This window comes from Eumetopias jubatus, unplaced genomic scaffold (assembly GCF_037043125.1).
Source record: "Eumetopias jubatus isolate StellerSeaLion01/CBP00866 unplaced genomic scaffold, mEumJub1_p1.0 scaffold_11, whole genome shotgun sequence".
NCBI classification, from domain to species: Eukaryota; Metazoa; Chordata; class Mammalia; order Carnivora; family Otariidae; genus Eumetopias; species Eumetopias jubatus.
In genome coordinates this window covers 116,066,908-116,084,454 of record NW_028274817.1, presented here as the reverse complement: position 1 = coordinate 116,084,454, position 17,547 = coordinate 116,066,908, and the positions used below count along the sequence as shown (strand labels likewise).

Here is a 17,547-nt window from a genome sequence, read left to right as displayed (position 1 = left end):
AAAGACTATGGACTCCGGGAAACAAACTGAGGGTGTCAAAGGGGAAGGGCATGGAGGATGGAGTAGCTGGGGGATGGGTATTAAGGGGAGCATGTGTTGTGATGAGCACTGGGTGTTATATGCAACTAATGAATCATTGAACACTACATCAAAAAATTATGATGTACTATATGGTGGTTAACTGAACATAATAAAAATAAAAATAAATAATTAAATAATTAAATGAAATAATTAAATAATTAAATAAATAAATAAATAAAGTGCCTTAGAGAAAATCAACAGTTTGTTGACTGACAGATCCTGGGGATGAAGACTGAGGGAGAGGAAGATGAAAGATGCATGATGATGCAAAGATGTTTTAGGTTGGATAACCAAATGATGTTGCTCTTAATTAAACTAGAGAACACCAGAAGAGAAAGGATGAAAGGAAAGATAATGAGTTGAGTCACGGTATTGAAGATATCTTTATGAGATGCCTTTCAGATATGCAGTTGTAATCATGGACTTGGATCTAAGAAGAAAACTGGGGTTACATATGTTTGGAAGTCATCTGTGAATATGGAATGCAATGAAACTGCCACCATAACAAATGTTTTAAAATTATCTCATTTAATGTCCATGACAACTCTGAGCCATACATTATTTTTACTGATGAGGACATTTTTAAATTTTGAAAGAGATTTTGAAAGACCAAATAACTTCCCAAAAGTCACATAGCTAATAAATGGCAGAACCAAAATTCAACTCACTCTCATTAAATACAAAGTCCATGTTCTTTCCTCTCTGTCTTGTTGACCCGGTCTAAGTCATGGCAATAAATGGACCTTCAAAAACAAAAGCCAAAAAAAGGCCTGTAGAATAAGGAGAAAATAGGCACAATATTATTGGGTGTGATGGAAGAATCCAATGATGTAGGCAGTTTGTAGTTTACATTTCCCAAAAGGGGACTATAATAAAGGGTGTGATTGAGAGGGATGGTAGCTACCCTGCTACAGTGATTCTCACACCTAATAATGGCTGTTACTCTGCTTCCTAGGGAAAATTTCATTAGGCTCTTTGAGTGGACGTGCCTTTCTGACTATGCAAAATAAAGAGGAATCAAGAATACTCATGTATCAATAAGAGAAAATGTGTTTTGAATCTCCAGCTTTTTCTTTCAGTATAATGCTTTAAATGCTATCAAATGGCCATTAGGTTGCCAAACTGGTAGTTGACCACCAGCCAAATATATCTCTATTTTAAGTTTAATACATCTGTAGCTCCTTTTACTACATCTCTGGAAAAGAGGCTTTAACGTTCATCTTAGTTTTCCTTTTCAACAAAATGAAATACAAATTTGGGGGTAGATATGAAAAAGGAGTAACTCTATTCTTCATTAAGTGTTTCAGTATTTTCACAACTAATATGCTCACTCCTATATTCAAAGAATCTTCATTAATAAGACACTGCTCTTGCCTTCTAGGAGACTAGAGTTCAAATGAGGAAAGAGCCCAGTCCTTAAGTCATGAGTAGTTTCAGTGAGAAGAAGCCGGAAGAGCGGAAGCAGTGAAGATGCCGACGAGCCCCTCAGAAGAGGAGACAATGTGATGCAGAGCATAGGTGGAAACATTAGCCTATGAAAAGAGGACATCAACTCTTCAAGAATAATAGCCAGAGGAGAGAAAAGATTGCGTACAAAGGCAGTTTGATGACAATAAAATACAGGTGATTTGTGTTTAGCGGTTTCTATTATTTTTCCAATGGGATTTTCTTCTGAAAATCAAGAAGAAAGGCTCAAACAAGCAGAGAAATTTAGAACAAAATTATGTCTTTCATGGGGCTTTTACCCTCTCCCAAACACAAAGATGTCTACACCCAAACATAAGATACCAGAATTACTAGCACTAGGAAGTCAATTCTGAGTGCACAGAGGAAAGGGCCAGGTCAATGTAGCACAGTCCAGGTAAGAAGATCACTGACGGAGGATTTGATTGGACGTAAGGAGAAATTTGAAAATATTGAGAAGTACAGAAGGGTTAGCACAACAGATCTGTTGCTTCAGTTAGACATTTGATAGATCTCTTACAACACAAATAAGTGGTCAAGATCCCTCTACTCAAAGGCAAGTATTTCATGATTTTTACTGACAGAAGAATAAGGTGGTACTCCTTAAGCTTGGCTGTATATTGCTATCACCTAGTGTGGTACTAATCTACTGCTATATAACAAATTACCACAAAACTTAGTAGCTTAAAACAACAAGCATTTATTATCCCATACAGTTTCTATGGATCAGGAATTTAAGAGTAGCTTAGTTCAGGTTTCTGGCTCAGGGATTCTTATGCAGTCATCTGAAGGCTTGCATGGGGCTTCCAAGATGGTGCTCTTGCACGGCTATTGGCAGAAGGCTGTATTAGACAGACTTCTCCAGAGAGGATCCAATAGGATACAAATATATATATATATATAAAATGAGGAATTTGCTTACATGATTACAGAAGCTGCGAAGTCTCAATGTCTATAGTTAGCAAGCTGGAGACCCAGGAGAGCTGATGGTGTCAGTTCCAGTCCAAAAGCCAGCAGGCTTGACACACAAGAAGAATATATATTTCAGTTCAAGTCCAAAGGCAGGAAAAGACTGATGTCTCAGTTCAAGCACTCAGGCAAAAGGAGTTCCCTCTCAGTCTTTTTGTTCCATTCAGGTCTTCAGTGGATTGGATGAGGGCCACCAACATTAGGAATGCCAATCTGCTTTACTCAGCCTACCCATTCAAATGTTAACCTTATCCAGAAACACCCTCACAGACACACCCAGCATAATATTTGTCCAAATGTCAGGGAACTCTGTGGCTCAGTCAAGTTGCACCTGTAGGGCCCAAGGGCAGGCTGCTCCAAAATTATTACTTTATGATTATTTTGAGGAAAAGCTACTTAAGAGACAGCCTGTACAAGAAGGACACTCGGACTCTCATTTGTCCACCTGAAAGCAAGAGATAAATCTCCCATGTGAAAGGTACCCTCCCTGTATCAGGAGGTAAAGAGACATCCTTATCACCAGAGATAGGAAATTCAGGGCCGAGAAAGCTGTATAAATAACCCTTGTTACTTTCTACTGATTTACTACCCCCTAGCCCAAATTCTGTTTAGAATTCCTTACGTATGAAAGATCCCAAACTTAAGTTTTCTTTGTCCTGTCAGTTCCTCCCAGATACATTGTCTCTTTGCCTAAGAAGTAGAAAACTTGTGTGCCTTGGTCACGTCTTTAGGTCTCAATTTAATTAGGGGCGTCTGTGCACATGTAATAAAACTTGGGTTTTTTTCTCCTGTTAGTCTGGCTCATGTCAATTTAATTCTTAGTCCAGCTGGAAGACCTTGAAGGGTGGAGTAAGAATTTTTCCTTCCCTTCAACACATAAAGTAAACCATTGCAAAGGCCGCAGTTCCTTGCTGACCGTTGGTAGGAGGCCTCACAGTTACTTACAACCCGGGACTCTCTAGAGTTGCTTGAGTGTCCTCATGACCATGGTAGCCCACTTCCCCCAAAGCATGTGGCTTAAGAGAAAAAGCCAGGAGGAAGCCTCATAGTGTTTTATGACCGAGTTTTAGAAGTCACACACAATCAGCACTGCCACATGCTCTTGTGAGAAACAAGTTACCAAGTCTAGCCCACTCTCAGTAAGGGAGGAATTAACTTTTACCTGTTGAAGAAAGGAGTAGCAAAGAATTTATGGGTATATTTTTAAACCACCAGCTCTGGAGAACTTTAAAAAATACTAACACCTGGCTACCACCCCTAGACCTTCTGATTTAGTGGGTCTGGGATTTTTAAAACTACCCAAGTGATTCTAACAGGTAGCCAAGGGTTCCTTCTATCATCTGGATCCACTCTTGTGTCTCTTGATACTGTAAGCCCTTAGCAAGAAAGCACATAGCCCTGCAATTTATGTTTTGCCAGCCCTAATGTTGTACCATATCATGCAAGTGGGTGTGAAAACTGCACGTGATTAAAAAAAACCTCAATTTCATTAAAGAAATTTTAAAAATTCAAGATACGTTTCTTTTTTTTTTTTAAAGATTTTATTTATTTGACAGAGAGAGACATGGCGAGAGAGGAGTGGGGGAGTGGGAGAGGGAGAAGCAGGCTTCCCGCGGAGCAGGGAGCCCGATGTGGGGCTCGATCCCAGGACCCTGGGACCATGACCTGAGCCGAAGGCAGACGCTTAATGACTGAGCCACCCAGGTGCCCCTCAAAATACTTTTCTTAATGCAACAAAGTAGTATGTTTTACACAAAGGCATGATATTCAAGAGAAGAGTATTTAATAACTAGCGTTTTCAAAATCATATGTATTACAAAGCAAGGCTATAAAACAAATACAAGAGACTTCTAAATATGAAGCCTAAAACTCACAAATAAAAGCATAAGAAAGTAATACTTTCTCTTATAAAAGATCAGATACTTATTGATTATTCTTGACAGAATGTGACCAAGTCTGACCTTGGGGGTGTGATGGTTAGTTCTATTTATCAACTTGGCTAGGCTAGAGTAACTAGTTATTTAATCAAACACTAATTTATATGTTTATGTGAAGGTACTTTGTGGGTGTGATTAACATATACAGTCAGTTGATCTTTCTATAAAGTGGTGAGCAACTTGGTTGAATTGTATCCTAGAGTTTTATGGCAAATAGAACTTACAAGTGATGAACTCAGACATGTGGCTGAGGAGATTTCCAAGCAAATGATGGAAGGTATGGCCCACTTTGTCCTTGATGCTTATAATAAAATGCTAAAGGAAAGGGACAGATTGAGAAAGAATTGTCAAACAAAAAGGGACCAGCACTTGATGATCTGAAAAATTCTCAGCTTACTCAGATAGCAAAAGATGACAAAATGTGCTCTGGAGAGAACACCAAGGGTGTGGCTGGATAATAGTTTGTTTAAGAGACTGGACACCTGAGTAATTGAGCCAATCAACCATCCCAGCAGAAGCCAGGAATAAAGACAGGGTCATCCAGGAAGGATCTGTGGAGGACCCTTATATCCAATGGCTAGGGCTCCCATGAATCTCACCAGAAAACTAACAAATTATTGAGAATTTTATACCAGCAAAAACACTATCAGCCTGGACTAAGAGGGACAGAGAGAACAGCACGTGAAGACAGAGATACAAAGAGAAAATTCCATGTGAAGATGGAGGAGACAGAGATTGGAGGGATGCATCTACCAGCCAAGGGAAGCCAATGATTGCCATGAAACCATCAGAAGTTAGGGAGAAGCAAGGAAAGATCCTCCCCTAGGGCCTTCAGAGAACATGGTCTTGCTTTCAGACTTTTAACCTCTGGAACCATGAGAGAATAAATTTCTATTGTTTTAAGCCACCCAGTTTGTAAAACTTTGTTACAACAGCCCTAGGAAGTCAATACGGGAAGTACTGAAATTAGGTATTGACGGGCTGAAATCTCCTCTTACATTGAACCTACATATATTCTGTGCCTGCTGAGGGAACAAAAGATAAATGTTCTAATTTAATAAACAATTAGATTTCATTAGCTTAATAATTAAATAATTTCATTTAAAATTTGGCTTACAATATATTTGAAAGTTATGTTACTTGTCATTTTGGCTTCTTTGCATCTGCCTCGATCTCTAATTTCCTCTTCCCTTCTCCCATGGTTGCAAGAATACCAAAGAATATTTTTGCATGTGAAATCCAGTAGAGTAAACAACAGTGTTCTCTTGACAAACATCACTGCTCATTAGGTAAGGGATTTAAATTCTGCACGGACTTTGTTTACACACGCTCAGCTGCTAATTATCAGTCGGTGTGCCGTGCACAGTAAACAAGCAGAGCAGTGGACCTAACTGAAGCAGAAGCACTACACTGATGTGACTGACCCCCAGTGTGGCTGCTGGAATATTCTCAAGTGATGAGGCCATAGCACAGGCTTGCAAGTCCCTCAAACCAAAGTCACTGGCTCTGAATGGTCATCCGCCACTCCAGTCTCTGAGTTCATGCTCTGTTAATCAGGTAACTTCATTTGGCTCTTGGAAGAGTCAGAATTGAGCTGCCTGTCACACTTGTTTCAGTTCTTTACAATGCAAGGAATTCTATTCATCAGCTTGATACTGATCCCACCAAGCATACATGGCTCTCTCTTAACAGTTGTTTCTTGGTAGGGCCAAGAATAACTATAACCGGGATTGTTTAAATAACAACATAGAATGGGAGAGACTAATTAGAATAGAAAATATCTGAATGCCTGCCAGGTAAAAAAGGTAAATATTTCATGAAACTTTTTTCTTTCTTGTTTTTTCACACATGTTTGTGTATGTGTACAAGGGGCCAGTGGTCATTTTTAGACTAAAGGGGATTTAGAAATCATGATCATGTGCTAAAGCCATGTTTTTTAAACTTTCAAAAACACGATCCCGAGAAGGATATACAGTTTTATTATGATCCAATACACATAAACACATACTAGACTTTCCCTGTCAGAGGACAAGAGGAAGGACACTCCAGGCAGAGAGAACTGAATACGCAGGGTATGTGAAACAAACGGCAACTCCGTGGAACTTGGGTGTGTTCCAGGATCATCACATGGCATCATGTGACAGGGCTAAAACACTGGGTCACCCAGCAGAATGGTGGATCAGGGAGTGATAAAGGCAAGGAGTGACCAGGCCATAGAGAGAAAACCTTGGAGATCATGCTAAAGAGTTCAGACATCATCCTGGAGTCATGGGAAATCACTGAGGGGTCTTGAACTATAATAAAACAATCAGATTTGCAACACAGAAGGGCCATTCTATAAGGAGGACAAGGCCAGTTGCTGAGATCAGGGTTGATAAGCTGCTGGGAGGAAGTAAAGCTCAATAGAACACTATTACTATAGACCAGGTAAGACGGGCCCTTCATTCAAGTGGTGGGAAAGCAGACAAGAGAATGGAAGTAAGACATTGTGAAGATAGAACCAAGAGAATCTGGAGACTGGTGAAGAAACAGGAGATGTCTTGGATAACTTCCATCCTTCTCACTTGAGTGTCCAGGTGGATGGCAGTACTCTCCATCAGGACAGGAATGTGCAAGGAGAGCAACACTGTGGGCAGAGATAGTAAGTTCAGCTTGGGCCAAATTGAGTGAATGTGCCTGGGGACACACAGGTGAATGAGGATATTAGATAATTGGATTTGGTACCCTCTTTCTTTTGTTCTCTAAGCTGACGTGCAGTCAAACAGCCCAAGAAATATACAGGCCCCGGGGCGCCTGGGTGGTTCAGTTGGTTAAGCGTCTGCCTTCGGCTCAGGTCATGATCCCAGGGTCCTGGGATGGAGCCCCGCATTGGGCTCCCCCTGCTCAGCGGGGAGCCTGCTTCTCCCTCTCCCTCTGTCCCTCCCCTGACCCCACGCATGCTCTCTCTTGCTCTCTCTCTCTCTCTGAAATAAACAAATAAAATCTTTTAAAAAAAAGAAATTTACAGGTCTTCAGTCAATCAACCCTCCCCTTTAAAGTCACCAGGCAACAGGTTCTACTATGGGCCTTAGAGATGTATTTCAGAAAGAAAGGATTCAGTATGCACCAAATACAAGAAATTCTGGAAAAATTGGGGCACCGGTGCTGATATCTTCAGATCTAGGTACTGCTGAGACTTGAAGAAATTCTCTTCATGTCAGTATATGACAACTAAGCTTCATTTTGAAAGCTAAGATGCTTCCATTTGTAGAAAAGAGTCAGTTGGGCCATGCTGTGGTCCCGACCTCACAAACTTGTCTCTGGACTCCAAGAAACCTGCTGCTTTGTATACACCAAAAGGATTTTGTTATGAACAATTCAGGCTTAAGCCCTCCTAAAGGGAGAGATTTTTATTCCTAAGGACAAGATGTGCAGATCACCCAGGGATTTCAAGATCTGTCAACTAACCATAGGCATGTTTGGTGCTAGGACAAAGCACGGATGGTACTTGGATTTCAGCAATGAACTTGGTGCTGGCATGTGTAAGCGCAGAACAAGACTCCAGTTTAATCGATTGTCTTAAAGACCTCAGAAATTCCGTTAGCCACTCAAAATTTTAAAATGATCACCATGTGTTTCTTCACCAAAAAAGAAATTATATTCTGAAATGACTTTTTGAGTTAAATTACCTAATAATAATTCTTTGGGTGTGTGTACATGGCACAGGAGTTGGGGGTGGCAAAGGAGTGTGAAGGAGAAGAAACTCTTGCCAAGATTTTTTGGGGGATGGAGGGTGGCGGGGAACATCACATAGACATCAGTAAAATTAAAATAAGAAAAATTAAACTGTAAGAAGTGAAAATTTAGCATGTTTCTGGCTTCAAACACCATGCTTGTTTTTCACCCACAGCATGTAGAGACAACAAAGTTATAGTTCTACTGATGTGGGTTAGATTTTACCCTCTTTTTCCAAGTGGATTCTTCACCTCCATCCCTTTGCAGATTACTAAAGAGCTACCTGCTTCTGCCAATTTTAACAGGGTGCTTTGTAGAAAGTAGAGCAAACTCAAAATGCCAGGGCCTGCTTCTCGGTTCCACCCCATTTAACAGAGCTAAGAAATCAAAGGCAGCAGTTTGGCAAAACAGACTGGACTTGTTTCCCTAATCCAGCCCCAGTACTGACTTTCTAGTGGCTTTTGTATGTCGCTCTTGCCACTCAAACCCCACATGTTTCCACCATTGTATTTATCGCCTCCTCCTTCTCACCCTACGAGCCGCGACTTCTGCCCTTGGTCCCAGGGCCCAGCCTTCCTGGATTCAACTCATCCCGTAAAAAGTAGATGTGTGAGCAGGGGGATGGGGTGAGTGGGTAATGGGCATGAGGGAGGGTGCTTGTGGTGATGAGCACTGGGTGTTGTATTCAACTGATGAGTCACTGAATTCTACCTCTAAAACTAATGATACCGTATATGTTAATTAAATTGAATTTAAATAAACAATTTTTTTAAAAGTAGATGTGTGAGTCTTACTTAAGGGCCACATGATTCACTCTGAAACACTAATCCTTTGTCTCTTGATTTATGTTTGTGCTTTGGCAATCTCGTGACCCTCAAGAACATTTAAAACGGAGTATGATAAATCTGTAGGTGTCAGCATCTGTGAGTCTACAGCTGCCTACTCAACATCTGCACGAGGGTACCTCAAACTAAACACAGGCATAACTGAATCCCTGATTTTCTCCACCATCACCCCAAAGTGCTCTTCCTCCCTCATTCCCTTATCTTGGAGGGCATACTATCACCCCCTAAACTGCTCCAGCAGGTCCCACCGACTCATCTGCCCATCCAGCTGCAAACCCCTTTAATCCCACCTTCTTAATAGCTTCAAATTCATTTCACCCCACTACCCTTGTCCTGCCTCAGCCCAGGCATTTTATGTTTCATTTTGGAGTAAAAGTCTTATAACTGTTCTCTCTGATTCCACACAAACTGTGGCCCTCTGACTGAAGCCAGACTGCTCCTTTACATCTTTCAACAGTATCCTTCTGCCCACATGGTATTTCCCAAGAGCTTCCATTACATGGCCCATTCTGACTACTCTGATCCCATCAGCTGCAATTCAACAACTTAGTTGTACTCTCACCTGCTACTCTTGCCCACCAAGTTGTCTACTCCTTCTTAGGCTTCTCAAATGCCTTGATGCTTTATGTTGCTTGCTCCTCATTGAGAAATTAGGAATTCTCATTCTGAGAAATTAGGAACTCTTGTTCTTGGGCGCCTGGGTGACTCAGTCAGTTGAGCATCTGCCTTCGTCTCAGGTCATGATCCCAGAGTTCTGGGATGGAGTGCCACGTTGGGCTCCCTGATCAGCAGGGAGTCTGCTTCTCTGCCCCTCCCCTGGCTGGTGCACGCTCTCTCTCTCTCTCTCTCTCGCTCACTCTCTCTCTCAAATAAATAAAATCTTTTTTTAAAAAAGGAACTCTCGTTCTCAACAATGTGACAGATTAAAGAAAATGCTAATCTGAAAGCATATGTTTCTGAAGGGTGCCTACCCAGAGTAGATGGCCTTTGTTTGGCAGAAGGTCTGGCTGAAGTTTATGAAATGAAAAAGCAGGACGAGGGTTGAGTTAAAGATTGGGAAAGTCAAATTGTAGCATATGCTAGAGTAAGGGCAATTATGGGTTTCAAAGGAGAACTGGGTAGAGAGAGAGTGAGGGCCCTGAGAAACGAGGGAAGGGGACAGGTGAGGAGAGTGTAATAATGAAAGAAAGCCCAGTATCGGGGGGACATGCTGGGGCCAGAGAAGAAAGACACCCACTGAGCAATTCCCAGTGATGAGGGTTGGCCAAGGGATTCTTGAGAACTGGAGTGCCTGTGATTCTACTTTATAGGGCGAGTCTTGACTATTCTGAGTCGTGATACTCCTCTATTCCCCCTAAACCCTCCAAAGAAATCTGCCCCAGGAGCACTCCGTGTTGGTGCAGAACAGTACTCCAAGCCAGAGGCAAGGCAGCCATGGAGACAGAACAGGTGGTACGGGGAGAAGACAGCAGCGGCCAGGGTTCAGGGGACGACAAGGGAAGAAGCCACGGCATGGACTGACCACAAGGAAGTCAGATGCAGAGAACCACCCAGACAGCCTGATCAGCATGTTAGATTTTCTCCCACCGGAGGCACTCGGTCTCAGGACAGTTTACTTGACATCGAAGGGAAAAGAGACGCAACTCCCATAAGGCAGAAAGACTGGGGGATTTCTAGGCAGTCGACCCTGGGGTTACCCTTACAGCTCACACAACGAAGTTATAGGATTGCAGTGAAGTAAATACTCTTGGGTAGGTAAATAAATGCAATAATAACTATGTTAGGTATAAGCTAAAATGAATACACTTATAGAAGGGGGTCAGTAAAAATCACATTGGACTGTAGAGATAAAGTAACGTTACAAAAGTCCGGGTGCTAACTTTAATAGAAAAGACTGGTCTTTCATCTTCAGATCTTTAACTTACAAAAAAAAGGTGTACTGTTTCCAAAAGGTCAGAGAAATAATGACATGATTTTGATTCAAATTACAGTGAAAGAAAGAGTAAAGTGATTGGAAGAGGGAGAAGTTGATTACCACTGTACTAGAATTTTCACAAATTTTAATCTAGAAATTCAGGAAACTAAATAAAATCTACCTTATATCTTACATAACAGAATTTATATAATAAGCAGGTAAAAGTCATCAAGCTTGGGATGTCACAAATCAGAACATATCCTAATGCCAAAATAAATGATTTCAGACATAGGTGTATTTCCAAAGCCTAAGAAAATATTCCTTCACATACCCACCCAACAACTGTATGTGAGAACCTCTGGTGCTTACTGCAGAGTCATTGAAGTTTTATAGAGACTAACATCTCTCTAGGACCTCAATGTGAATCAGAATTTGACAAAGCAGTGGGAATGAATACGTAGGTGAAATATTAATATATCCTGATTCCCAAGGCAAAAGTAACAACCCTGAAATTTTGGGGTTCAAGAATTCCAGAGTACTTGCTAATTAACTTGGATTTATTAGGCTAAGTTAGAATATGCTAAAGTAGCAATTCCAAAATTCTCACTCATGTAACACAACAAAAGATTATTTCGTACTCAAAGTCTTTAGGAGATCTGGGAGACCAGGCAGGATTGCTATTCCTCACGTGTTGGCACAATTTTCCACATTGCTTAGATTTTATGGTTTCTCCATCCCAGCATATACTCCCATGATCGCTGTGGCCTAGGAAGAGAACATGGAAAATCATAAACTGGCTTCCATCCATAACTCACATTTCAGTCATACGACAACATGCCTTCAAGAGGGCATGTGCCCCCAACCAAAAAAAGGAGGATCAGAAATCTTGGTGGCAAATATTAGTAATGTCTACTACAGATATAGAGCAGATCTTTAGGTTTTCCTTGTCTTCCTACAGGAAAGATAAAATGAAAATGTCTCCATGTATATCTAAGCATAAGAAGCTTTTCCCCACCTCCCTCCCACTTGTTTCCTGCTTCAGTATGGTGTGACACACACACAAAAGGAATAAAAAACAGACTTTAAATACATTATTTATTTTAATCTCATCCACATAACCAGGGAAGGACAGGTTTACTTAACCTTGGCCTTATTCATGTTTTGAGCCAGATCCTTCTTGGGGGCTGTCCTGTGTTACAGGATACTTAGCAGCATCTCTGGTCTCCACCTACTAGTTACCAATAGCAACCCTCCCACTAGAGTTGTCACAACCAAAAATGTCTCCAGATATTGTTAAATATCCTTGGGGAGTAAAATTGAGAAGTGATTGAGAAGTGCTTTTCTATTTGCTTCCTTTGACCACCAGGAAGAGTTCAGATCCTTTAACACATCAAATAACCCAGTACTGAGGACGGGTAGTAATAGAACAAAGAGAATAAACTTTCTCCCAGATCTCTCGCTGAGACTTTGGGCAAGTCTCTGAATCTCTTCTTTACCCTATCTATAAAATAGGGAGAATAATGTTACCTGGCTCACGAGCTTATTGCATGAATTAAATGAGACAATAAATAACTCTTCCTTTTCTCTCTGTTTAAGGAAATTACTTCTATATAAACCCAGTTCCTTTTTAAACATGGAATCTATTTCTGCATTTTCTGTCCTGTGTTACTTGTCTCTGCATATTCCTGGGAGAAATCCTCACTGACTTGATTAACCACTGTTACTATTAAGCTCTGTATTACCTACAGGTGACCTGTCTGGGAGACGTAGCCATCAGAAAAGGGGCTGGAAAACGAGAAGTGAAGAAAACGGCCTGCAGAAGCCCTGCACTAACGTTCAGATATTTTCCTCACTGGGAAGTCCCCCAAGTGGCTTAAGACAGTTCATAAACTATTAATTCTTTAGCCCCTGCACCATCTGGTGCCTCACACACAGGTTCAGGCACCCAACACATGGTTGTTGAGGGACTAAATGACCAATTTCACACATAAGTCAAACGAGCTTATCCTTACTGGGTTTCCCCAAATCACCTTAGGTTAAAAGTCCCAAACTGGGTTTGAGGACAGGGAAGCTATTAATACAGGCAGAACTGGCATCAGCAATAAGTGACAGGTGACAGCCTGACATTAGAAGAGAAAATTAAATGGCAGACATTAATTAAAAAATAAAAACCACATGCTCTGGAGAGTAAGCAGCCATACATACCGCAATAACCCCTTGGCTGCATTACACTGTCAGTGCATAATAACTGACATCCCTAATAATGACTCTGACATTTTAAAAAATGCTAATATCTGTTCAGCATGCTCTATTTTTAAAAAGTTCAGAGTCCTGTGTATGGCATTTGAGAAAGATTTCCAGCACAGACTTATAAACTATGTAATTTGCAATATACCTTAGAGATGAGCTAATCTGTTGTCTAGGTGAAGCAAGTCAGTCACAGAAAGGTAAAGTACACTTATCCAAAGCCACGTGCCCATAGAGGCAGAACTAGAACTAAAGCCTTACTTTGCTGACTTGATGGCAAGCTCTGTTTCCACAAAGGCACATCTTTTAAAATACATTTATTTAATTAATTAAAATTGCCAAATTTAGTATTTGGAAACTCAATAAGGGTGTACTTCAACTATATGGAATTTTCCTGTGCTGAGTTATTAATCAACTAGTCCTTATTGAGCCTCTGTGTTGCTAAAAAAATAGTTTAGATCTGGTAGGTGTGTCAAAGAAGAGAGAAAGCATGATGCCTGACTCAAGACACTGAACTTTTTAGAAGGGAAGGGACAATTTACATGTAAGAAACCAGAGTGATGCATAGCAGTGTGGGGGTGTGACAATGAGTCTTAGGATGTAGAAACCAACTCTAGGTGCTCTGGGAACTGAGAGATAAGAAACAGCCACCCGTGGCAAATGGGTGACACGGGGGTAAGGTGGGACAGGTCACCCTCGTTGGACCCAGAGGATAATACAGACTTTGGAAAAGACAACAAAGATATCCCAGATGCAAAGAACAAGATTAGAAAACACTTGAAGGGGACGGAAGCCTGGATCACATTTTCTAAACCATTCATTTGAACAGGTTATCTCACAAGTATGAGTTATTTATGAAAATAGGGGAGAGGGTGGTTACAGGAAATATTAAAAATTTAGCCTGCCCTGGAAAATCTTAAACTGAAGGGAGGGGAGAATAAGGAAAATGGCCCAATTGTTCTAGAATAACACTGATAGAAATACAATGCATACCACACATATAATTTAAACTTTTCTAGTAGCCCCATTAAGAAAAAGCAAAATGCAAGAGATTAGAGGCATATCTCAGAGATACTGCAGGTCCCATTCCAGACCACAGTAAAGCACGGATCACAATAAAGTGATCCCAGTACATGTATAAGTTCTGTTTACACTATACTGTAGTCTGATAAGCGTGCAATAGCATGACGTCTGAGAAAAGTACGTACCTTAATTAAAACATACTTTATTGCTAAAAAAATGCTAACCATCATCCGAGCTTTCAGCAAGTCATAATGCCTGATCACACATCACCATAACAAATAGAGTCATAATGAAAAGGTTTGTAGTATTGCTAGAATTAACAAAATGTGTCACAGAGACACAAAGTGAGCAAATGCTGTTGGAAAAATGGCAACACCAGACCTCAATGCAGGGTTGCTACAAACCTTCACTTTGTTAAACACACACTATCTATGAAGCTCAATAAAATGACATATACCTGTAAGTTCATTTTAAAATATATTTTCTGGAATTTGATATATCCAAAATGTTATTTCAATATAGAAAAACTTGAGATACTTAACTTTTACTCATACTCTCAAACATCTAATGTGTATTTCACACTTAGAGCATATCTCAATTTGGATGCTAAATTCATCGGAAATATTTGATCTGTATTTAGATACTAAAAGATATATAACTGAAAAGATGAATTCACATACCAAAGTTGTTCCAAACATAAAGTTTTCCAGTAACTGAATCAAATACCAATCATCATTTTGTTAATATTTGCATCCACCTTGAAAAAACTGCTTCAGTTTTCAAATTTAAATGTCAACCAATTAAAATTAAATAAATTAAAAGTTCAATTCCTTGGGGTGGAGCAAGATGGCAGAGGAGTAGGAGGCTTGGATTTCGTCTGGTCTCAGGAATTCAGCTGAATAGGGATCAAACCATTCTGAACACCTACGAAATCAACAGGAGATCAAAGAAAAGAATAGCAACAACTCTCTGAACAGAAAAGCGACCGCTTTCTGGAAGGTAGGACGTGCGGAGAAGTGAATCCGAGGCGATATTCGGGAGGATAGACGGCGGGGGAGGGGGCCTCCGTCGGCCGCTTCTGGCCAGTGATAGAGCCGCGGAGCACAAAATCGGACCTTTTAGAAGTCGGCTCCGCTGAGGGACGTCGCTCCAGTGGCTAAGTGGGAGGTGGAACCCTCGCGGGACAGTGTGGTCTCAGGACCCTCGGGGTCACAGAAAGACCGGGGGAGCCTGAGTGCGGCAGAGCTCCCAGGGATCGGAGCGGGGAAGCCGGCTGCGGAGACGGAGCCGAGGCGCGGGCTCTCAGCTCGGGGTGGCCATAAACTGTGATCCGCGGCCCAGTCGGGCCACTGCTCCTCCAGGAGGGACCCAACAAGCGGCAGAGCCGGGGAGACTCCCCTTCCTCCCCCGGGAGGAGCGGCGCGGGAGCGCACCGCGGGGATCTGCTGGGTTTGGAGACTCCACACGGGGTCGGGTGCCAGAGATAGAAACGCTCGGTCACAGGCCGGGTGAGCACGAAGTGCGGCCGGAGACCGGGGACACGGGAGTGATTGACTGCTTTTCTCTGGGGGCACACTGAGGGGCGGGGCCCCGAGTTCTTGGCTCCTCCGGGCGGAGATTGGGAGGCCACCATTTTCACTGTCGTCCTCCAACACTGTATGGAAAGCTTGCAGGGAACAAAAGCTCCCGAGAGCAAAACCCGAGCAGATTGCTTAGCCCGGACCGACAAGGGCGGGGCAATTCCGCCTCCGGCAAAGACATCTGGGAACCACGGCAACAGGCCCCTCCCCCAGAAGATCAGCACGAACAGCCAGCAAGCCAAGACCAAGTTGGCCGATCAAGGAAAACGGGAGAACTCCAGCGCTAGGGGAATACTGCACATAGAATTCATGGCTTTTTTTACCATGATTCGTTAGTCTTTCAAATTTAATTTTATAACTGTTTTTTTTTAATTTTTTTCCCTTTTTCAACCAACATCTTATCAATCCCTTTTTTTAAAAAAAGTTTTATTTTTCATTTTTAGAGTCATATTTTATCCCTTCATAGCAGTTACCCTTATTTTTGGCATATATATATAAGTTGTTCTCTCTTTAAAATTTTGAGATAGTTTCTTCTAACATATCAAAATATACCTTAAATCTCTAGTGTATGGCTTCGTTCTAGTCTCCTGCCTGATCACATTCTCTCCCCCTTTTTTCTCTTTCTTTCCTTTTTTTTAATCCTCTTCTTTCTTTTCTCAAACACCTTCTTATCAATTCCTTTTTTAAAATATTTTTATAATTTTCATCTTTACAGTCATATTCCATCCCTTCATCGTCTCAACCCTTATTTTGTACATATATAAGTCTTTCTTTCTTTAAAATTTTAGGAGGCACTTTCTTCTAACAGACCAAAATACACCCAAAATCTAGTATGTGGCACTGATCTATGCACCAGCCTGATCATACTTGATCATATTCTGTTTTTTTTGTTCTGTTTTTGTTTGTTTTTATCTTTTTCTTTTTTTTCTCTTTTTTCTTTCTTTCCCTTTCTATTCCCCTGGTTTCAGGTCTTTTCTGAATTGATTAGAGTATATTTTCTAGGGACATTGTTAACCTGTTAACATTGTGTTCTCTCATTCATCCATTCTCCTCTGGACAAAATGACAAGATGAAAAAAGTCACCTCAACAAAAAGAACAAGAGGTAGTACCGTCTGCCAGGGACCTACTCAATACGGACATCAGTGCGATGTCGGACCTAGAGTTCAGAATCATGACTTTAAGGATACTAGCTGGGCTTGAAAAAAGCATGGAAGTTATTAGAGAAACCCTTTCTGGAGAAATAAAAGAACAAAAATCTAACCAAGTCGAAATCGAAACGGCTATTAATGAGGTGCAATCAAAAATGGGGGCACTAACTGCTAGGATAAATGAGGCAGAAGAGAGAATCAGTGATGTAGAAGACCAAATGATGGAAAATAAAGAAGCTGAGAAAAAGAGAGATAAACAACTCTGGATCACGAGGGCAGAATTTGAGAGATAAGCGATACCATAAGACGAAACAACATTAGAATAATTGGGATCCCAGAAGAAGAAGAAAGAGAGAGGGGGGCAGAAGGTATATTGGAGCAAATAATAGCAGAGAACTTCCCTAATGTGAGGAAGGAAACAGGCATCAAAATCCAGGAGGCACAGAGAACCCCTCTCAAAATCAATAAAAATAGGTCAACACCCCGACATCTAATAGTAAAACTTACGAATCTCAGAGACAAAGAGAAAATCCTGAAAGCAGCTCCGGAGAAGAGATATGTAACCTATAATGGTAGAAACAATAGATTGGCCACAGACCTATCCACAGAGACCTGGCAGGCCA

The 17,547-nt window shown here is 41.2% G+C and overlaps 1 protein-coding gene across 1 annotated transcript in view; it reads right to left on the bottom strand.

The window, feature by feature from the left end:
* Nucleotides 1-11,610: 11,610 nt before the first annotated feature.
* Nucleotides 11,611-17,547, bottom strand: part of FANCB (FA complementation group B) — a 74,336-nt gene continuing 68,399 nt past the window's right edge. The window contains exon 10 of the mRNA XM_028115090.2: nucleotides 11,611-11,690. Within this exon, the coding sequence (XP_027970891.2) occupies nucleotides 11,646-11,690 (45 nt within the window). The 3' untranslated portion in view covers nucleotides 11,611-11,645. The remainder of the gene's footprint in view (nucleotides 11,691-17,547) is intronic.